The sequence below is a fragment of the Denticeps clupeoides genome, chromosome 13 (assembly GCF_900700375.1).
Source record: "Denticeps clupeoides chromosome 13, fDenClu1.1, whole genome shotgun sequence".
NCBI classification, from domain to species: domain Eukaryota; kingdom Metazoa; phylum Chordata; class Actinopteri; order Clupeiformes; family Denticipitidae; genus Denticeps; species Denticeps clupeoides.
The window spans coordinates 6,081,858-6,102,167 of NC_041719.1; the positions used below are offsets into that span (position 1 = coordinate 6,081,858).

The 20,310-nt window shown below is 44.0% G+C and overlaps 1 protein-coding gene and 1 long non-coding RNA gene across 20 annotated transcripts in view; one reads left to right on the forward strand and one right to left on the reverse strand.

Annotated features, from left to right (window-relative positions):
• gramd1bb (GRAM domain containing 1Bb) overlaps positions 1-20,310 on the forward strand; it is a 77,217-nt gene that overhangs the window by 20,184 nt on the left and 36,723 nt on the right. For 7 of the 19 annotated variants that reach the window (XM_029001751.1, XM_029001753.1, XM_029001752.1 and 4 more), the window contains exons 2-4: positions 4,883-5,674; positions 12,941-13,018; positions 13,222-13,248. In XM_029001751.1, coding sequence (XP_028857584.1) covers positions 5,295-5,674; positions 12,941-13,018; positions 13,222-13,248 — 485 coding nt within the window. In that variant the 5' untranslated portion in view covers positions 4,883-5,294. Of the gene's footprint in view, positions 1-4,882; positions 5,675-12,940; positions 13,019-13,221; positions 13,249-14,680; positions 16,972-18,402; positions 18,447-20,310 lie in introns of those variants that run through there. The other 12 variants (XM_029001760.1, XM_029001757.1, XM_029001762.1 and 9 more) reach the window with 8 other exon arrangements.
• Positions 14,651-20,310, reverse strand: part of LOC114802644 (uncharacterized) — a 29,632-nt gene continuing 23,972 nt past the window's right edge. Inside the window, exons 2-3 of the long non-coding RNA XR_003751750.1 lie at positions 18,325-18,464; positions 14,651-18,235 (exon numbers count right to left, since the gene is read on the reverse strand). This is a non-coding gene — a long non-coding RNA (uncharacterized LOC114802644). The remainder of the gene's footprint in view (positions 18,236-18,324; positions 18,465-20,310) is intronic.

Sequence of the window (20,310 nt, forward strand, 5' to 3'; positions counted from 1 at the left end):
GACACTCAAAAGCCTGCCATTCATGGATTCTGTCCGTGTTTTGATCTGTTCACCATCAACATTGCGTGCAGCAGCAACCACAGCCTCCCAGACACTGTTCAGAGAGGTGTACTGTTTTCCCTCCTTGTAAATCTCACATTTGATGATGGACCACAGGTTCTCAATGGGGTTCAGATCAGGTGAACAAGGAGGCCATGTCATTAGTTTTTCTTCTTTTATACCCTTTCTTGCCAGCCACGCTGCACTGTGGAGTACTTGGACGCGTGTGATGGAGCATTGTCCTGCATGAAAATCATGTTTTTCTTGAAGGATGCAGACTTCTTCCTGTACCACTACCACAAAAATCAGTCTTGAGATATTTCAGCTTGTGTGTCTTGTTCAGTGGTGGTCGTCTTTCAGCCTTTCTTACCTTGGCCATGTCTCTGAGTATTGCACACCTTATGCTTTTGGGCACTCCAGTGATGTTGCAGCTCTGAAATATGGCCAAACTGGTGGCAAGTGGCATCTTGGCAGCTGCACGCTTGACTTTTCTCAGTTCATGGGCAGTTATTTTGCGCCTTGGTTTTTTCACACGCTTCTTGCGACCCTGTTGACTATTTTGAATGAAACGCTTGATTGTTTGATGATCACGCTTCTGAAGCTTTGCAATTTTAAGAGTGCTGCATCCCTCTGCAAGATATCTCACTATTTTTGGCCTTTCTGAGCCTGTCAAGTCCTTCTTTTGACCCATTTTGCCAAAGGAAAGGAAGTTGCCTAATAATTATGCACACCTGATATATGGTGTTGATGTCATTAGAACACACCCCTTCTCATCACCTAATATGCTTAATTGGTAGTAGGCTTTCGAGCCTATACAGCTTGGAGTAAGACAACATGCATGAAGAGGATGATGTGGACAAAATACTCATTTGCCTAATAATTCTGCACTCCCTGTATATTCATTTTGGATTCAATGATCTGTGATTAAATAACAGAATCCTCTTTACTTTACTTTACTTTATTTTATTTTGCCGACGCTTTTATTGAAAGCGACTTACAGGAGGAAGACACCAGCAATTCTCGTTCAGTTTCTATAGATTTTGAGTTTACAAAAACTAAGAGCCCTGATAAGGCCTAACTTGTCAGCAAAGAGCATGCTCGGAGATTGTTAGGTGCTAGACGAAGAAAAAATATATATAGTTTTTGTATTATTTTGTGCAGTGTGTCTGCATGTGCATGTGTAAGTGTTAGATTTGTCTGAAATACTTTTTGAATAAGCGGGTTTTAAACTGCTTCTTAAAAGGTGGTGGTAGTCTCGGCTAGTCGAATGGAGGAGGACAGGTTGTTCCACCAGCCAGGGACAACAACGGAGAACAGAGTTGATTGGAATCGGAGACCCCGTGAAGAAGGAATTTTCAGATTCATTTCATTTGTCGGTCTGAGAGGGCGTGCAGGAGTGTAGCTAGGTAGTATTGTATTTATATAGGAAGGTGCAGTTCCATTTACAGCCCTGTAGGCAAGCATCAAGGACTGGAACTCAATGCGAGAAGCTACCGGGAGCCAGTGGAGGAGGTGAGAAGAGGCGTAACATGGGTGTATTTTGGATTGAAGATGAGAAGGGCTGCCATATTTTGGATCATCTGGAGTGGTTTTATGGTGACTGCAGAGGCTCCAGCCAGGAGAAAGTTACAATAGTCGAGTTTGGAGATGACCATTGCCTGGACGAGGAGCTGCGTAGCCTGTTGCGAGAGAAAAGGCCTAATCTTGCGAATGTTGTAGGATCTGGAGATCGCTGCAACGTGATGGTTCAGACTCAGTTTGTCGTCAATCAAAACTCCAAGGCTTTTTGCACACGCCGTGGGTGTTAACAGTAGAGAGCCAATTTGAATTGAGAGGTTTTGCTGAGGGGAGTTGTTGCCCGGAAGGACAACATCTTGTGACCCAAGCTTTTGTTTGGGATCAGTAAAGCAATAGTGAAGTCATTGTCATTGTGAAACACTGCAGCACAGCACACGGTGACACAGTGAAACGTGTCCTCTGTATTTAACCATCACCCTTAGTGAGCAGTGGGCAGCCATGAGTGTGGACGTACTTTGCATCAGAATTTAGTTGACAATAAAACACAATAAAATCATAGTTGTGTAACAATAGTATCACTAAAATGGGTCAAATTCTTCAAACTCAAATTATTCCATTTAAAACTACAGACACATTTAAGTACAAATTCAGTTTAAACCTCAAAATTGGATGCGCATTAGTACCTTGTCTATTTTCTGGAGGCACTATAGAAGAATATTGCTGGTGTTGCCGCCATCTTGTTTTCTTGATGATTTTTCTATAGTGCTTCTCTGTCGACCAGAAGGCAAAGCAAAGGTCCCTGAATTAGGACAAAAGAATAAAGTACCATGGTGGAGGACCATATGAGGACTTCGCATTTCGGAGATATATGATCTCAGCTGTGGATCATAAAAGATATCAGTCATTGCTACCTAGGAAACCATACCAGGGGTGCTGGGGTCAAGCAAACCCAGGAGGCCATGAAGACAAGTCGAATTGCAGGTACTATTGATGTTTTTGCGTGATTGTTCCTCAGCCAGAGGAACGCTCCCTTTATTATTGGGTCTCCATGACAGACCGGCTCCCTTTTGGCTACAATTTCAGGCAAAGACTCATAACAAAGCATCAGTCGTTCCTCTGATCCTTTTCTCTTCAAGTTAAGTGACTCTCCAAATCTTTCCGGAAATCCGCGCGGTGCCACACAATCTCGTGATAAATTGGCCTTGATGTTGAAGTGACGGCTCGGTAACAGCGGATGGGAGGAAGTGCCCTCCACCGTTCATGTGTGATTGCCTGTCCTCAGCAGCAGCATCTCTCACATTCTCCCGCGTCCCGCCGGGTCGAGCAACTTCCTGTCTGTTCAACCGGTCGGCTTATAACTTCCGTACCACATTTACTGACTGTTATAATAGCATTTTAACCACACTGACATTGGCAAAGGGAATATTTTACATATATTTCATATATAATTAGGTCATCGGAAAATGGCAAGGCAGAGGTGGCTGCTGCTTTCGTAGGAGCTCATTTTAGATCTGCTGAATGACGTACTGCTGTGTCTGCTGGGTCCTGCTTTTAGTTTTTCCTGCCATCCATCCTCCCCTGACTCAGCGTAGCAGAACACCTGCGCCCCCCCCAGCCGCCAGAGCGAACGAGGCCGCCTCACGTGTCTCGATGCGTAATATATGATGTTTACCCTACCGCCACGGCAGTGAGCAGTTAACCCCGCTGCTATCCAGGCCGGCGGAAGCGAGACGGTCAGGTGCGCAAGACAAGACGCCCGCGGGCGACCATCTGTTACTGTTACAAAGCGCCCTGCCCTTAGGTAACTCGATCTGACAGCGGTGCTGATGGCAGAGCATGGTCTCCTTGACATCGGACACTCCTCCGTGCTTAGTGGTCCCATTTCTGTGTTTCAGACGTTAAAACAACAAGTAGTGCATAGTTAAAAAGATTGTTATGGTGATTATTATTATTATTATTATACAAAGAGATCTATGTGCTCCAGTATAGCTGTACATAGGGCCATGGATGTCACTGAAAAAGAAAGATAGCCTTTTAGTTGATTTTCAAATCAATTCGTTTTTTTTAGATTTGAATGGCTATATATATTAGAGATCAATCTTCTTTGTGGACTACAAATTGATGTAAAGCAGTCTTCCTATAACCTAACAAAATTAACATCATGGGCTTATCAAGAGAATAAGTGGTTCATATACTATGGCCATTTTCTGCCAAATAGATTTTTTAATTAAAAAAATAATAATAATTCACAAGTCCAAGTTATTTTACTATCGTATATCTTGTATTGTATCATATCTCAATTGTCTATTCAAAGCTGGTTAAACTACAGAATATTGATGACTAACAAACTGTGTCTGAGGAAATTCCGATTGAGACCTTTTTAAAATCACCAGCGGTTACCAACTCACCAACTGAAAAAAAATGTAATTTTTGGTTAAAGAATATGATGTTTTGAAAATCAGTTTTCACCAGTGCAAACCAAATGGGATTTGATGGAAAATCAGTTGTGTTGTTGGCTGAAAATGTAGTTCAATGAGCGAAGCGCAAACATGGTTATCTCGTCAGAGGTAGCAGAGGTCAGAGGTCTGTCAATGCACCGCTGATAGTTGTGTTTACACTAGTGGGTCAGATTGCCTTTTCTCACTTATCCGCAGTGAAATCTTCACTTTTAACTGAAAGACATAAATCATTTTCATTATACTTGGTTATGCAACACATGCGCCCGTTGTAAAAGTTTTTTTTGTGTATTATGTAAGGTCATTAAGATTATAAATAGTGATGTGCTGGTTGAAAAATAAAGTAGGCCAAATGCCACCAACTTCGATGGAAGAGACCACATTGTAATTTAAAAAGATTTTTACCCATGATCCCTTTTGTCTGCTCTCATGTCACTCACCAATCAGCTACTGTGGTAAACGTATACCGTCCACAGATCTGAGAAACCACATGTTCTAGACTCGTCTCCTGCACCACTTTAGTCTAATCGTACACGCGAGGATCTCCAAAACTTGTGCAGGAAGCAGGTCATCTCCTTCACATACAGGAATAGACTCATCGGCACAGACACCGTGATTGGATCCTAGGCAACAGGTCAGTGCAGGTCAGAGAGGTCAAACGTAGCCCGGTCTCAGGAGAGTGGGAGCGTGTGAACCTTTGTCTGTCTGTCTGTCTGTCTGTCTGTGTCCGCATGCTGCCTGCATCTTCCTGTTCCTGTGTGTGTGTGTGTGTGTTGCTTTGTCGCTGACGCTGTGTGTATTTTGTACCTGGTGTCTGTGCTGCTTCACCCTGTGGCTTCATGGCTGCCTGTCCCAACTCAAACCCGCAGGCTGTGGCCCGGCGTGGGAGAGGGGTGAGAGGGAGCTCTGGGCAGAGGGTCAGGCGCTCTGAAGACCAAACCAAAAAAGCACACCCATCCCGGACCAGAAGGGCCCACCCCCCACCTCTAAACCCAAGTGTCTTCCAGATACTCCTGTTTGGATCACGCCGTGAGAAGTGTGTGTGTGTAACTCTGTCCCAGTTCATGTTGAGAGGCCTGAGGTAGTGTTACACTCCTGCCTGCTGCTCATACATGTTTCATTGGCAGCAGGGAGACCATTGTTATTCACCGCGTCCCCTGTGTCGTCTGACCACTTGCCCTGGCTATTTTTCGGGAGCAAGACCAGCAACCAAAAGCAACCACCTCAGGATCTGCCCACCCACCTTTAACTCGCTACCGTTGCGGCAGAAGAAACTGGCGCATGGAGACGAGGACCATGATGGAGACCCTGCGCCCACCGGCTCTCCAGGTCCAAGTGGCCAGAGATGAGGGATCTGGAAACGACGGCTTCGCCTGGTCCAGCTCCTCCACGCCCACGCTGCGGCGCAAGCGCTTCAAAATGCGCCGCATGAAGAAGGTGCTGAGTGAGCGAGAGCGCATGGAGAACAGCCTCCGCCACGCCGGCTCCGGGTCCAAAGAGTACCTGCAGCTGCCCTCCATCGAGATCACGCCGTCCAGTGACGAGGACGCGCCCTGGTCCAACTGCTCCACGCCCAGCGCCTCGCCCCGGCGCAAGCGCTTCCTGCTGCGCAAGTGGCTGAAGGTTCGCGAGAGAAAAGAGGACGCGAGAAGCGAGAGCAGGTGGGTGTCGAGCCACAAACCCAGCCCCCTGAACACCTCCACCTCCGCATTGCTGTCCCACCTCCGTAAATATCCCCGTAACGTGCACGTCAGGCCATATCTCACTAGTTCGGTGCTTGCTGCTGCTTCGTTCGGTTCACGTTCTACTGATATAACTAGGAATAGGTCTCAGTTTCGGTTTTTACATTTACAGCATTTATCAGACGCCCTCATCCAGAGTGACTTACTCTCAGTAGTTACAGGGACAGTGTCCCCCTGGAGCAACTTAGGGTTAAGTGTCCTGCTCAGGGACACAATGGTAGTCAGTGGGATTTGAACCTGCTCACCTGCTGTCACCTGCTGTTTATAAAAGTATACGTGACACCGTCCACGTGGCAGGAATTTACAAAAAATCGGCAAAACTTCAAACCGGCAAAACTTCAAACTTCAAAACTTCAAAACTTCACAGCAGCACTCTCGCGAGTGCTGCTGTGGCCGCATGTTTCCAAGAAATGTGCTGCACATGTGACGCGCGGTATGGATTCAGGGTTAATGTTCAGAGATCAGCAAGAGAGGCGTTATTTTATGGACAGCGGTGTTGGTTTGTCCTGCTGTGAAGACGCAGAAATAAGTGTATAGATTTTTGCTATTGAAGTGAGCTTTTCTTATTAATTTGGAGTTTTTTGCATTAAGCAGGTTAGTATTTATTGTAACTTCTTCACTGTGCGTTTAGGGTCACATGGTACTCATCCCTGTTCACAGCTAAAGAGATAAATGAGCTGCTGGGTTTTATTAATTGCCCGACCCATAATAAAAATTGTATAACCACAAATCAAAAAAGAGACTGCATCTGGGGCCACACTTTTTTCCTGCAACGGCAGCAAATTGGATTCCGCTTTATTGCAGCGCGTAGCATCTTTACTTCATTTTAACAACGTTCGGACCCGTTATTTGTCCTGCTACATGGTTTCAAATGGCCTGTTTGGGGGGGTGTAGAAAACAGAAAATGGTTTGCAACATTAACCAGAGTTTGAACTCCAACTTTTCTAGCGCATCGGGTTTAAAGTGCATGGGCTGATGGAGAACAGCGCCACGGGCCGCTGCGTCCTGTAGAATCAGCATGTTTAGAGGCGTTCGCCTCCAGCGGCGCTGGCAGAGAAGATGTAATCTGCTGTGTTTCTCGCCTATTAAACGCGGCTTGCGGCCGCCTATTAAACAGTCCGCATGTGTCGCTTGCTCTGATTGCTCTGCTTTTTGCCAGTCAGTGATCGGTTCAATTGAATTGTGAACATGCTGCCTGATTTCTCCCTCCTCACAGCGCACCCCTTATTCCCACCAGTGGTGCCACCAGCTGTAACAACGTGTAGAAAACCCAAACAGGAGTGTGTGTGTGTGTGTGTGTGTTATGTAAGCCATCATTTGATATTAATCCATCTTTCAATTATTGATGAAACGGTGAGTACGGGCCATTAATCAGATGTAGCAAAATGTGTCTGCCGGCAGACAGTGCCAGACAGAAGAAACACACACACGCACAAAGACACACTTAGTTCCTAGATACACACAAACGAATAGATTCATCTGTTGTGAACCGTATTCAGAATCCAGATCCTACACTCATGCTCGTATCTGGCCGACGTTGCTGCTTCCTCACAACTTTAAAACACCTCACACACACACTCACACACACACACACTCACACACATACACAGGGTGCGGCAGAAGTGTATCTGCTGGTTATGGAGCTCTCCTGTCTGCTGTATTCCCATCACTTATTTATTGCCTTCATCCGCAGCGTTTTTTTTTTCCCCGCTCCTCGCTATTTTGAGCGTAGCGCGTTTTGCTAGTTTTCCGTGCCCACCACAATTCCCCCCTCATCCATAGTGTAGTGAGGATGCAGGCATTCGCAAACGTCTGGCTTCCAACATGGGCAGCTCAGCACTCACAGACAATCGGCATGTATAGTTAAATAGATATATGAAATATGTCAAGATTTTATGACTAATGTCAAAATAACAATGGCAGGATTCATCGGGTCATAATTGTGAAAGGAAAACATTTTTTGGGAACATGAAACCACCAGAGAGTGCCGACCTTGACCCCTACTGGGAATTTTTGGGATGAACACAAATGAAATTAAAATCTCTTGTATGTGTACATACACCGACACACACACACACACACACACACACACACACACTGCACCAGTCATATCCAAGTTCAGCTGAAGCTAGTTTTTTAGGAGGTTGTCAGATATAAAGGATAAAAAAAACATCCGTATGAATGTTCAGAATGTTCATGAAGAAAAGTCCAGAGGTTTAATCAGGATGCGGTGAGCGGCGCGTTAATCGGTTACCCCGCTTCTGTCCACGAGCCGCTGCAGTGGAGTCTCCACCAAAACTGTTCTGAGGGGGTGGGTGGGTTCACATGAATTCAATATTCTGTTCTTGGGTTGCTGAAGTCACCACATCAGAACCACAGTCTTTACTGGCTCGTGCATGCCAGTAAGCTTCTCCTGTCAACTATTTCATTTGATTCTTGTCATTATTTTGGCTTGGAAAGCCATTTTTTTAATTAATATTATTAAGTTGTCTGAAAATCAGCCAACTTATTATTCTTTTATTTCTTCTCCTCCATTAGCATTATTTTAGCGTGTTCATTTTTTAACCTGGTCAAACGGTCACCAAATTCCACGCTGCATTGTGGATTCACCCCATTAGCATTGTTGATGTTAGCATGATAGCGTTAAAATGCTAATATACAAATAAAAGCCAAAATGTTCTTAATTTCAACCAATTTCACGAAATTAATTTAACAATGATTCCATTCTTCCACTTCATTCTTTTTTTCTGATCTCCCAAATTTTTACAGTTTCGTTTATTCTTGTTAACACAAGTAAGATTGACTAGAACAAGGATGGAGATCATTCTATCATGCTGAATTAGTTAGAATGGCAGACTGGATGCTTTAAAAGGAGGGTGATGTCTGCAATCTCTGTTCTTCCTCTGTTAACCATTTTTACCTTTTAGGAAACATACAGACATTATTGCGTTTCATGAAAGGGCTTCACAGTCAAGGATATTGCTGCCATTAAGATTAATGATGATGAAGCCCCTTTTCAATTGTTTGGAGCGTCTGGAAAAATGATTGTCTGGAGAAGAAAAGGTGATCGCTACCATTAGTCCTGTTTCGTGCCAACAGTAAAGCATCCTGAATCAAAACGTGCCAAGACAGCAACTTCTCCCATCCAAGAACAGTTTGGTAAAGAACAATGCCTTTTCTAGTATGATGGAGCTCCGTGCCATAAGGCCAAAGTGATAACTAAATGGCTCGGGGAACAAAGCATTGAAATTTTGGGTCCATGGCCAGGAAACTTCCCGGACCTTAATCCAATTGAGAACTTGTGGTTAATCCTCAAGAGGCGGGTGGATAAACAGAAACCCACAAATTCTGACAAACTCCAAGTCCAAACTAAGTCAGGATTTGGCCCAGATGTTGATTAACAGCACGCCTGGACGAATTGCAGGTCTTGAAAATAATGGGCCAACACTGCGAATATTGACTCTTTACTTAAACTTGATGTTATTGTTAATAAAAGCCTTTAAAACTTTGTGAAAAACAGAATTTGTTTCATTCTCAAAACCTTTTGGCCACAACTGTAGAAGATGGATCACAGTCCATTCTAGTATTACAATTTAATATTCAGGTACTGAATGTTTAATACCAGGTATATAGCTACGAGAATATTATGTTTAATATCTTTTTTTCTTATTTATTTTTCTGCTGGAATGTAATAAGTGGCCATGGTGTTTTGAGCTCATACGGTGAGCTTTTAAACCTCAAATTAATATTTGAGAGCAAGCAGCAGTACTTGCCCGGCAGGTGCTCTAGCCAACCAAAGCTTAAACCTTTTCTCTGACAAATCCAGATTATAAATCTGAAATACGGAGTGAAATAACTTTTCACTCAGACGAATCGCAGACAGTGTGCAAGTGTTCAGCAGATGTGAGTGTCATACTTGTCTCAGAACTTGTAGTGTTCAGATGCATCTGTAGCTGTCTCTGTGTGTGTGTGTGTGTGTGTGTGTGTGTGTGTGTGTGTGTGTGTGTGTGTGAGTGTGTGAGTATGCTGAATATACTGGTCAGTGCTGTCATTGTAGTTCCAGACCCTGTACTGTCTGCTTAGAGCAGATAAGAACCTATTTTAGGATTATGTGCATGCACCCGCACATATACTCTGTAACACCAGTGTTTTACTGGGCACTATTAATTATTCCTTCAGACCATCGCTCAAAGTTTTTTTTTTTTTTTTTTGGTGATTTGGGGTTGGAGATACCTCGGCACAGTTTGTGGGGTATCACTAATACATAAAGAGAAGGGCTCCAGAGTCTGTTCAGAAGAGGCTGGAACAGAAGACTTTGCTGCTGTAGCTTGAACGGTGTCTGTGTTTAAATTTTTATGTCTAATTGCGACATAAAAGTCAAAATTAAATTTTTAGCCAGACACACTTGAACGTAATGCTTGGGGCTGCATGATATTGTACAGCACTACAATATTAGAAATAGACCTCAAAAAAGCATCTACACTTTTTTGCGAGCGGCCAAATAATAGATCTGGCCTTGAAAGCAAAGTAGCCTAGATAATTATCCTAGATAATTACTGAAAACCTCTTATAGAGATTATAAGTGAACACAAATGACATCCTGCGCAACTGAGCTGACAGGATGTAGTACTTTTCCAACCTGCATGCATATCGTACATACCCTACCCTCTTCTCCAGCATCTGGCCAGCCCAGTTTCCTCTAAACATTAGTATAAAATTACAAATGGTCCTGATGTAATGTGGCCACAGCACGTGAAATATCAGCCTCATTTACTAGTAATGGATGCCTATTGTATCTAGATAGCATTGTGCACAATTGCGTACAGGCTTGCCAGTTCCTAACTAGAGACATACAGGCTTGTGTATGAACTTATGACTCATGTAAGCCTGTATTCCAGTGTCATGTGGGTCTGGCACCATATCCCTCTGAAATCTGTTGTAGGTTTTTACCATGTGGGACTGGCAGATCGTCCATGATTTAGAAAAGTGTGTGACTAAAATAAAAGGCCAAGTCCTGCTGGGAGCCCTGCCACTGCTCAGCAGTCTGAAGCCAGTTTACGGCATTACTCAGCAGCACTCCACCAGCCGTGACGCAGTCCTGTCCCCAACATGTCAGTGTCCTGTTACATTCCCACGCCATGGCTGATAACACACACAGCATCAAATGTGCATGAAGCTTTAATGATTCAGCTGCTCCCCGGGCCACAGCATTTATTTCCTTTCTTTGCAACATCATGGAGGAATTGATGCTGGTGGGGAGAAGATACATAAATACCTATGAATAATGCCTTGAAATTGTGCAACATGGCTATAATCATAATCATGGAGCAAGTTACATTTATAATGCTAAAATTATTATACTGGTCTTCATGTAATGGATGTAAATTGTATGTGTTTTTGGAATACTACTCATTCGCTTCATGCATGTATGATGGCATTTGTACTACAATATCGATTATGAATAACATCAAAACCTATAGATTTTTTTGCTTATTCACTTTTTCACAAATCAGTAGTGGTGCTTAATTATGAAAACCATGTCTCAGTATGCTTTCTGATAGCTGCGATGCATACCCATTATTACCGTGGGCTTTTTAAGGTACAGAGTGGCAGAGTAAATCTGAATGAAATATTTTTAAATAAGCAGTCATGCTTCAGCATTTTGTGATGCTATTTCATTTCATCAAATTACAATTCAGTAATCAAAAATAATAAGATAAAAAAATTAGAAAAACCTATTCAAATACACCCTTGTACAGGCCCCATTACCTTTGTTAAATGTGACTGTGCACTGTGAAGGCTTGAGAATATCCACCATGACCAAAGGGATTTGCGGTTCTGGACACAGAAGTGACGTTTTTCATTAAAGCCATGGTTCATTGAAAGGCCCAGCGACTGAACTGCTGCAGAATAAGCAGCAGACTTTCAGGCTGTTAGCGCTTCATTTTAAGACCTAAAACGGTCTTGAACACTCTCCACGTGCCTTGACGTGTGCCGTTTTTAGCTGCAGCTCACAGTTGGGTTGAGATCTTCCTTCTGCACACCACGCTGTGAGGGAACAGGGTGTTTTGGTTGCTGCAGATCTTCCACCTCCAAAGTGCGTTCACCTGTGGAGCTATAAATGTATTTTTCTGCCTCTTAATCGTCACATGACGTACAGTTTCACCATAAAACTGACATCTACATTTACAATCCCGAAGGACCTGACGGCCTGATCCAGATTGACGTCGTTGTCCTAATGACTGCTTCCCCTGCAGCAGCATGCGGCTAATGTGCGACAAAGAGGGACGCAGTGAGCGACTGTCTCTCATGTGGGTTGGCGGCTTTGATCACCGGTAGAGTGCTGGCACTCATGTGTTCTAGGATGCGTTTGATCTGCGGAGGCCTCCGATTGCTGTGTTTTAACTGTGAAATCCGTCACCTGAAATGAGCAGCAGTTTGTTTCTGTCGTCATTCTAGCGGACTTTTCCTTCTATTTGAATAGTTGTCCCAGTCCGTAAGGCCCTGGTTAAACCGACAAGGAAAACCATAATGTAAATGTATGAGGCGTGACTGAATGCACTGTAACTTCCACACAACAATCATCCGCATCTGTGTCTTTATCAGTGCATCAGAGTTCAAGGGTGGTCATAATTCTTTTTTTTTTTTTTAAAGGAACACCACAGATATTTGCAGTTTTCACATTTTTGCTGGATTTTCCTTTACTGATATCCTGTCTGCTGTGGTCAGAGCACCATGTGACCTGTTTCATCGTGTATTGTGGCGCCCTCTAGTGTTGTCCTTTCGAACACACGTCAGCGTAGGAACCTTCACATGCGGCAAGGCTGTTTTAAATTATACATTCATTTCTCGGTTATTGAATGTTGTCACCCCCGCAGGAAAATATACATTCTGAAATTTTAGTCCATACATGCATATTGACAGATAAAATTGATGCTTTCTGTGTGTTAATAAAGTTAAACTTAAATCCTCAGCAGAAGTAAATGTGTCACACAGTTATTTATGATGGTGAAATTAGCAGAACTGGTTTATGTCAAACTTGCTGTCAAATGCAAAGGTTATGCTTATATTTTGATACTTTTTATTTTTGGCAGAATAAATTGTCTCATATTTTGTTCAACTTTAGGGTCAAATATGAGCACATTTCACAAATGTTTAATTCCCTCATGTCTTTTATTGTTACAGCAGTCAGCACAGCAGTCAGCAGAGTAGCCATGATGACGACTCCACACGTTTCCTGACTCCATTTATCCGCGAGGAGAGGTAAATATTATCCACTGAGGTTTCAGAGGTGTGAAGAATTCTTCAGCCAGCATTTTTCATCTTAGATAAGGCGGGGTACGTTCCAGCTCTCGGCCGCTAGACACTCTAAACTGGTGTCTCAGACTGTGAAAGACAGGTTTTTTTTTTTTTTATTTACACGCGAAATCAGGGATCATTTCATCCCCGCTGTCTCCCTCACCCAGGTCCAGGTCCAGCGCGGATAAATACAGGTAAGCGTTGTTTCAACGCGTCTGAGTGGCTGAGAGAGTTTCCCACCCCGAATTCCTCCTGGTCCCCATGTGAGCGGGCCGCAGCTTTGTCCTCATTATGCCGTCTGAATGCGCTGCTCGATGTTTGTAAAGTCAGCCCATGAATACAGTTGCAAGCCAGGGAATGTCATTGTTGTCCTTTTTTTTTTTTTTTTTTACCCTCCCAACAAACAACACTGTCCACCGCGCCGGGCACAAACCCGGATTTTTAGCGAGGAGCAGAGGGGCACCTGGGTAGGGTTTCACTTTAAACCATCACTGCTACTGAGCCCCCTCAAAGATGAGCTGCCACTGACCTTTTCTTATTTCTTTAAGGTGCCCCAGGTGAGTCTCAGAGGGTTGTGTGTCTCTTTTAACATCTCCTATTCGGCATGCAAATCATGTCTGCTGTTTATCGTAATCGTGACAATATGATTCTGTTGTTTATTGCTTGACTAATATCCATGTTCTGCAGCCGGATGAAACGTTCATTATGAAGCTACTAAGTAAAAACACATTAATCCCAGCAGTGAATGGAATTCGCATGGGCTCAGGGTGGGGCTTTTTAAGTGGGCTGTGTGGTTTTTGGAACCATATTTCAGATGCTGTGCTTATTTTCATGATAATTGTTTACCTCATAGGGGAAATGTTCTTGCACTTTACAGTCATACCCACAGTGTTTTTTCAAAAATTGCCTAATTTGATTTGGAGCAGTGACACTAATCAAAGCACTGCATGGGATTTTAATCTCAAAAAGCCGTCATGGTAAAATTTAGGTTACATAAAAAAATACATTAAACAAAAACTTGTGGCATTGAATTAATTTTGTAGCTTACTAGTAAAGTTTATTTCAGATTTTTTCATTATAATAGAATCTCAAGGACACTTTGCAGGGTACAGTAAATATAATAATTATATCTACAGTTTAACAAAGATTTTTAATAAAGTAAGACCAGGGGAATCTTTCACTGTGTGTCTGCAGCTATTGTTAATATTAATCAATGCAAATTTCATAATGACAAAGAATGTTTTCATCATTTTGACCCATTGTTAGAGTTTGACTGGATCGCTGCATTATTGGCATGTGCCGTGTTGTGTTTATTAAACCAAATGCCAGGGAGCATACTGCACATAGTTGTGATGTGACACAACAAATCACGATTTAACACGGCCTGTCTCTGTTCTGTCAGAACTCCCACGCTGTCCAGATGGCCAGAAGCTGTACAGGAATAAATGCATATTTTTTCCCGTGTTGTCGCCGCAGCTTTAAGCTTATAGACTTCCCCGAGTTGTAAATGTCGCCAAGGCTCCTGAACTCCATGCATTATTGAGCACCATAATGGCAGGGCCACAGGAAGTCACTCGGCCTGCCAGTACCGGGTGGGGGGGGGGGGCTCGGCTCTTTTGGCAGGAGTGGACTGAGCGCTGAATAATACATGAAACAGCCATCTGATTTAACCGAGACCTGCACTAGGCGTCCAGGACCTTCGTATCTTCGTGTTTTTCGGTTCATACTGGTTTGCGAGGTTCAAAATAACTGTGGATTAGAGTTGCGTTGCCAGTGCCGTTGGGATCTGTGGATGCCTGACGTTTGCAGGCCGCATTACATTGATTGTGAGATTGGGTTCCGGCTGATGAAGTAAAGTAGACGCTCAGGCGTGGCTTCCTCTTCGCGTGAATATCACAGGTATCACAGCACGCGGGTGGAGCTGGTCCAGCGTGCGTACGAGGCCCTCTCCGATTCGCTCGACTCAGCACGGATTTCCAGCGGCGCCGCTCGCATCGCGCTGATGTCACCGATCGACATTCCGCGCTTGTCCTTTCTCTTCGTTGTTTGTGCCTTTTTGCAGACGTCGGCAGAGCCTGGCGTGCCTCCGAGCTGCCCTCTGGTCTAACTCCGCAAGGGGAAGTGGAGGGAAGGAAGTGATTTAGCGAAAGCAGAGAAAATGCTGCCTCCACTGTTGTGCTTCCTTTGCTTTTATTTGTTTCATTTTTTTGAGGGGAGGAGGTAAGTCTGATTGTTTCAGAGCAGACCCATGTCAGGTCCCCTCGCTCTCAGGTCCATCACAGAAATGGATTCCTGGTGCCTTTACATGCTCAGGTGACGGGTCTCTGGTTTTCGGTCGTGAGTCACTGGCTGCTCAAAAACTACCTCATCAGATTTGAGGCACCGATATTCACACAAACACACACACTCATGCACAGTTGCACACTGTACAGAACCATGTGGAAAATAGGGTTCATCTAGGGAGAAACCTAATCAATGAGATGACCAAAGAGTCCAGGGTTCAAACCTCACTTAACTACCACTGTGTTCCTGACCCTTAACCCTGACCCTGTCGTCTGTCTTTAAACAAATGTTTGTGAGTCACACGTCAGTCAAAATGTAAACTTGAAAGTGGCAAAGTCATTCTGTATCTTGCTGTATTTTGACTTTCACATACGGGTGTAAGTAGCCTAGTGGGTAACACACTCGCTTATGAACCAGATTATTGACTCTTACTTGAGATTATTGACTTTATTTTCACTCTTAATTTAGTTCTATCTATGTTTTATTACCAAATTAATTGCACATTTTGCAATTAAATAATCACAATTATGACTAAATATATAATGAATATGTAAGACTATTAAATTTTTTAAACAGCACTAAATGTTTTAAAAGAATTACAGCGATACACACCTTATTTTTTGACTGTCTTTATTGGCACAATTTTGAGCTAGAATCAGGTTGAGATTTTAGAATTGTGAGTACCATTGGGGCCTGATTGGGAGGTTTAAAGGTCTCGGGAATGGGCTTTAATGTGAGGTTCCATGTAAAAGTCAACAAGCGTGCCATCGTGGTCGTGGTTTGGCCCAGTTGTTGATCACATTAATTCTTTCTCATATTTACCAAATTCAGGTGTTTATTGGTTTCATTGAACGCTTTGAAACACTTGTTGGTTCCCATTGCAAGCTCATAAACCTTCCAGAACTGATGAATATTTTCTAATATGCACAATTCAATATAGGATTTGAGTCGGACCCAGATTAGCTGTGTAAGATCTCCAACATCTGAATGCCACCGGTTTGAAGGTTATTCTTGGTGTACTTTATGGCCGGTAATTTGGCATAATCTGAGAAGAGTGCTTTTGGACGTTATTTCGTAGAGGGTCATCCGGGGTGAAACAGACTGGAGTTGTAGGTATTTTATTCTAGGCCCTGGTCAGTGGCTTAGCGAGCAGACGGTTCCATCGCGGCGTCTTCCGGAATTAGCCACAGATTACTCACTCTCCCACTGCAAGCCCTGCTTTTACATAACGCCGACTCTCACACAAGTCACTTACTCAGCCTGTGCTGAACGTGTCCCCAGGAGCAGGAAAGCGCTGCCGAAATCATACAGGAAGAGAAGCGCAGAAGACGCCAGTCAGCAGGAAGCCTGATCATTTTCTCTTCTCCTAGAGAGCAGCTTTTTTCCTCTCCCTCTTCTTCTAAGCTTCTCGGGGCATGAGCGTGTGTACATGACCGAGGGGAAAGGGGAGAGGAGTGGATGCCTGGGCGCCACTGAATGTGGGAACTGTGGGACCGCATCGGCGCGCATGGAGTTAGCGGCGTGACCGAAACGCTGGCGCTTGGGCTCGCCGATCCTCACCACCCTCCGACGGACATGAGAGCCAGCGCAGGAGACAGGATGGTGTCTGCCTGCTCGCCATGCACCACCACAAGGTCGGGTGTTCTGCTTATTTCCGTTCTCCTGGTTTTATTTCTCTTCATATCCTCCCTACTTCTCAGTGATTTTTATTACCGGTGGTGCCATGAGCTCTAACATCCTGTATCGAGAAAAACAAAATGCTCTAATCGTAAACATACAGAAATATATTTCAAAAAAATGCTTCAGATTAACTGGTCATCTTGATGGAATTTTTCCCAGTAGCAGTAGATCAGGAATGGTCACAATTTTTTGAAAACTCCACCTATGCATGCCATTTAATAATGACGCTAGAATTGCTGGAACAGTCATAATGCATCTTTAATGTTGCTGAATATAAAGGCATTAAATGCGACCTTGAAACATCTCTCTTTCACTCTTTGTTGATTGGTGGCGGCCAGCTTAAACACGCGTATGTGTTATTTAACCCCAAACATATCGTAAGATGATGAATTTTGCCAATTTTGTTCTAAAAATGTGGAAACCTGGGGGGTAGAGGATATAAAATAATATGGATGCATTTGATACTAATGAAATTAGCAACTGCTATGTGATAATTATTACAGACCCAGCACTGTAATCCTAGATCCCGGGCAGTGGCGGCGTAGCGGGTAAGGAAGCGGACTTGTAACTGAAGGGTTGCGGATTCAAATCCCGGTCCCACCAAGGTGCCACTGAGGTCCCCTTGAGCAAGGAACCGTCCCCGGGCGCCTTTCATGCCTGCCCACTGTTATGCTTGTTGTTGTGTTGTTATCACTTTCACTAGAAGCCATTGCAAAATGTTTGACCTGGCCTCTGCCGAAGTCCTCAGGTCTGCCAAAGATGGAGACACATTCTGGGAAACTGTGTGATAATCTCAAACTTCTCTGTGGACTACTTGTGCCCACTTGAGCTCTGTCGAATGTGAAGAGATTAATGCAGTCCCCATCAGCCAGAGATATTCTCCCAGGATAGCCTGCGAGAAGAGTGATTGCTGTGAGCTGATGGGGGTGACGGACTTAATGAGTTCCCCAGATAAGTGAATGAGCTGGACGTCAGAAGAGAGGAGCGTGATGCCGGTAATCTTCCTGGAGCCATCTGCTGATGGCTCCAGGTCCTGCCTCCACCTCGACCTGCCATGCATGGATAGAGTGACTCATGAGAACTTTTTTTTTGTTATGTGGGTGCTAGTCTGCTGCTGTGCCATTCTCCACCCACGTCATTTTGCTCTCCAACTCCCTCCATCCCATCTCCCTGCGCTCCGAGGCCAGGAGTTCCCTCAGCATGCTGGGAGATCCCAAGCTGCTCCTCAAAGAAATTGCAGAGCATAACAATTTATTTCATCGGCAGCTGAATATTTTCTATGAACATGCAGGAAGTTGTTCTGGAACCTGCAGCCTGATGCATCAGTAGCCTGTATGATTCCCAATAAGCGGTGCCATCAATCCCATTTTTCTGTCTGCTGATAGGCCAAGCAGGGGAAGTGGAAGAAACTGATATGGAGACCTCACAGGTAGGACAGCCTGATGGGCTGGAAAAACAAATAAAATGATTAAGCGCAATGCACAGCCAAAGTTAAAGTTAGCACCACCCGCCTCCGCCTACATTGATATGAGTTATATATTGCGTCCAGGAGAGCATTGTGTAGTCATATTTCACGTAGAATTACTGGACGTTTTCTTGCTCCCAATCAAACTTGCACCCTTAGAGGGATTGTCCCAGAAAGAAAAGCACTAATACAACATTCCTTCGCTGCAACAAAATCAGTATGAGCAAAGTTAGAACTGAAATACAGTTTGTTGGTTGATTTGAAATGCATGCAGTCAGACATTCTTTGATAACAGACACAAAAAAAATAGCACCATCACAGGATGACCCCATGTGTCCTGTCACTACGGCAAACAGTCTCAGTCCTGGAGTGTCATTGAGATTGGTGGCGTTGGCGTTAATACCTGCGGCACTTCAAGGGTTCATGTTAACCCACAATCCTGTGCTTACTTCAGCTCTCCTTTAGTTAGGTTCAGTTAATGAACAGGAAGTAGGAAGCCTTCACTGCTGCCTTGATCATATGGACATTTAAAGACAGACAACATTCATGGGTTCTGGGTTGTATCAGTTCATCGCAGACACCATTTTGCTTGTGAAGCACCACTGGATTAGAGCTCTCATTATATTATTGTATGGGGGGAAATGTAAATCGTTAATCCTGACGGCGATTTGCTCTGATCAGTTTAATGCAGCGTGTATTAGCTGATTCCGCGGTGATGTAACCATGCGTTGGCAGGTTTTCATCAGCTGAAAGGCTGGAGTTTGCTCTTCACAGAAGGTTTTTCTTTTAGCAAAGTAGCAGCTTTGTTGACCTGAGCGCATGTTCAATACCATCGCTTTTCACAGTGAGTGGCGTCAGCTACCCTCTCAGCCCAAAAATAGCACAACTCCTATTCCTGAATACCTTAGGGGCTCGGTGCCATGGAAACCATCAGTAAACAAACAGAAAGCATGTGTGTGTGAATAAGAGAAGGGGGGTTACGGGCATCTGTCCTTCACACAGCAACAAAAGTCATTGCAACTGTGACACTGACTTACGCCATTAGTGGCCATGGTAACAGAGTGGGCTGCCTTTGTCCGTATGGCTAAATGACTGTCATTTCAAATACACACAACTAACAGCAGCCATTTAAATGCAGCGGTGCATGACATACAGGGCTGGAAATGTTTGAACTGACTGGCAAAATGTACATTTCAGTTGGTTGCCTTAGCAACAGGTGCCAAGTCAAAATATATATATATATATATATATATATATATATATATTGTAATTATATTCTAATGCTCAGTGGTGGCAAGCAATTCTGTGTGGAGAGCGGGCGACACATTGAAGTGAAATGATCCAGCGAGAGGAAAATACTTACAAACTTGCTCAAAACTCATAAAACCACTTACAGGGACTCATCCCCATGTACGCCCAATCCTCTGTTTTGGAGGACAGCAATATAGTATTATCAAAATGCAGTAGTGCCCTCAGGAATAATGCAAGTGTGCACTCATAAAGGGTGGGGCTGTGGCCACAGCATAGTGGACAGAACCATCTCTTCTAGTCACTCGAATCTGAAAAGTCTCCAGTAACTCAGATGTCAAAAATCCCCTCTAACTCAGACCTCAAAAATCCAGAACGCTGCAGCACAACTTGTTTTCAAACTTCCCAAATTCTCCCACACCACTCCATTGTGATGTTTTGGGGCTGTTGCTGGGCACAGATTCTCTATCCTATTGAGGTCTGGAGACTGGTTAGGCCACTCCAGAACCTTGTATTTACTCCTTTGTTGCCCGGACAGTGTGTTTGGGATCGTTGTCATGCTGGAAGATCCTGCCATGTT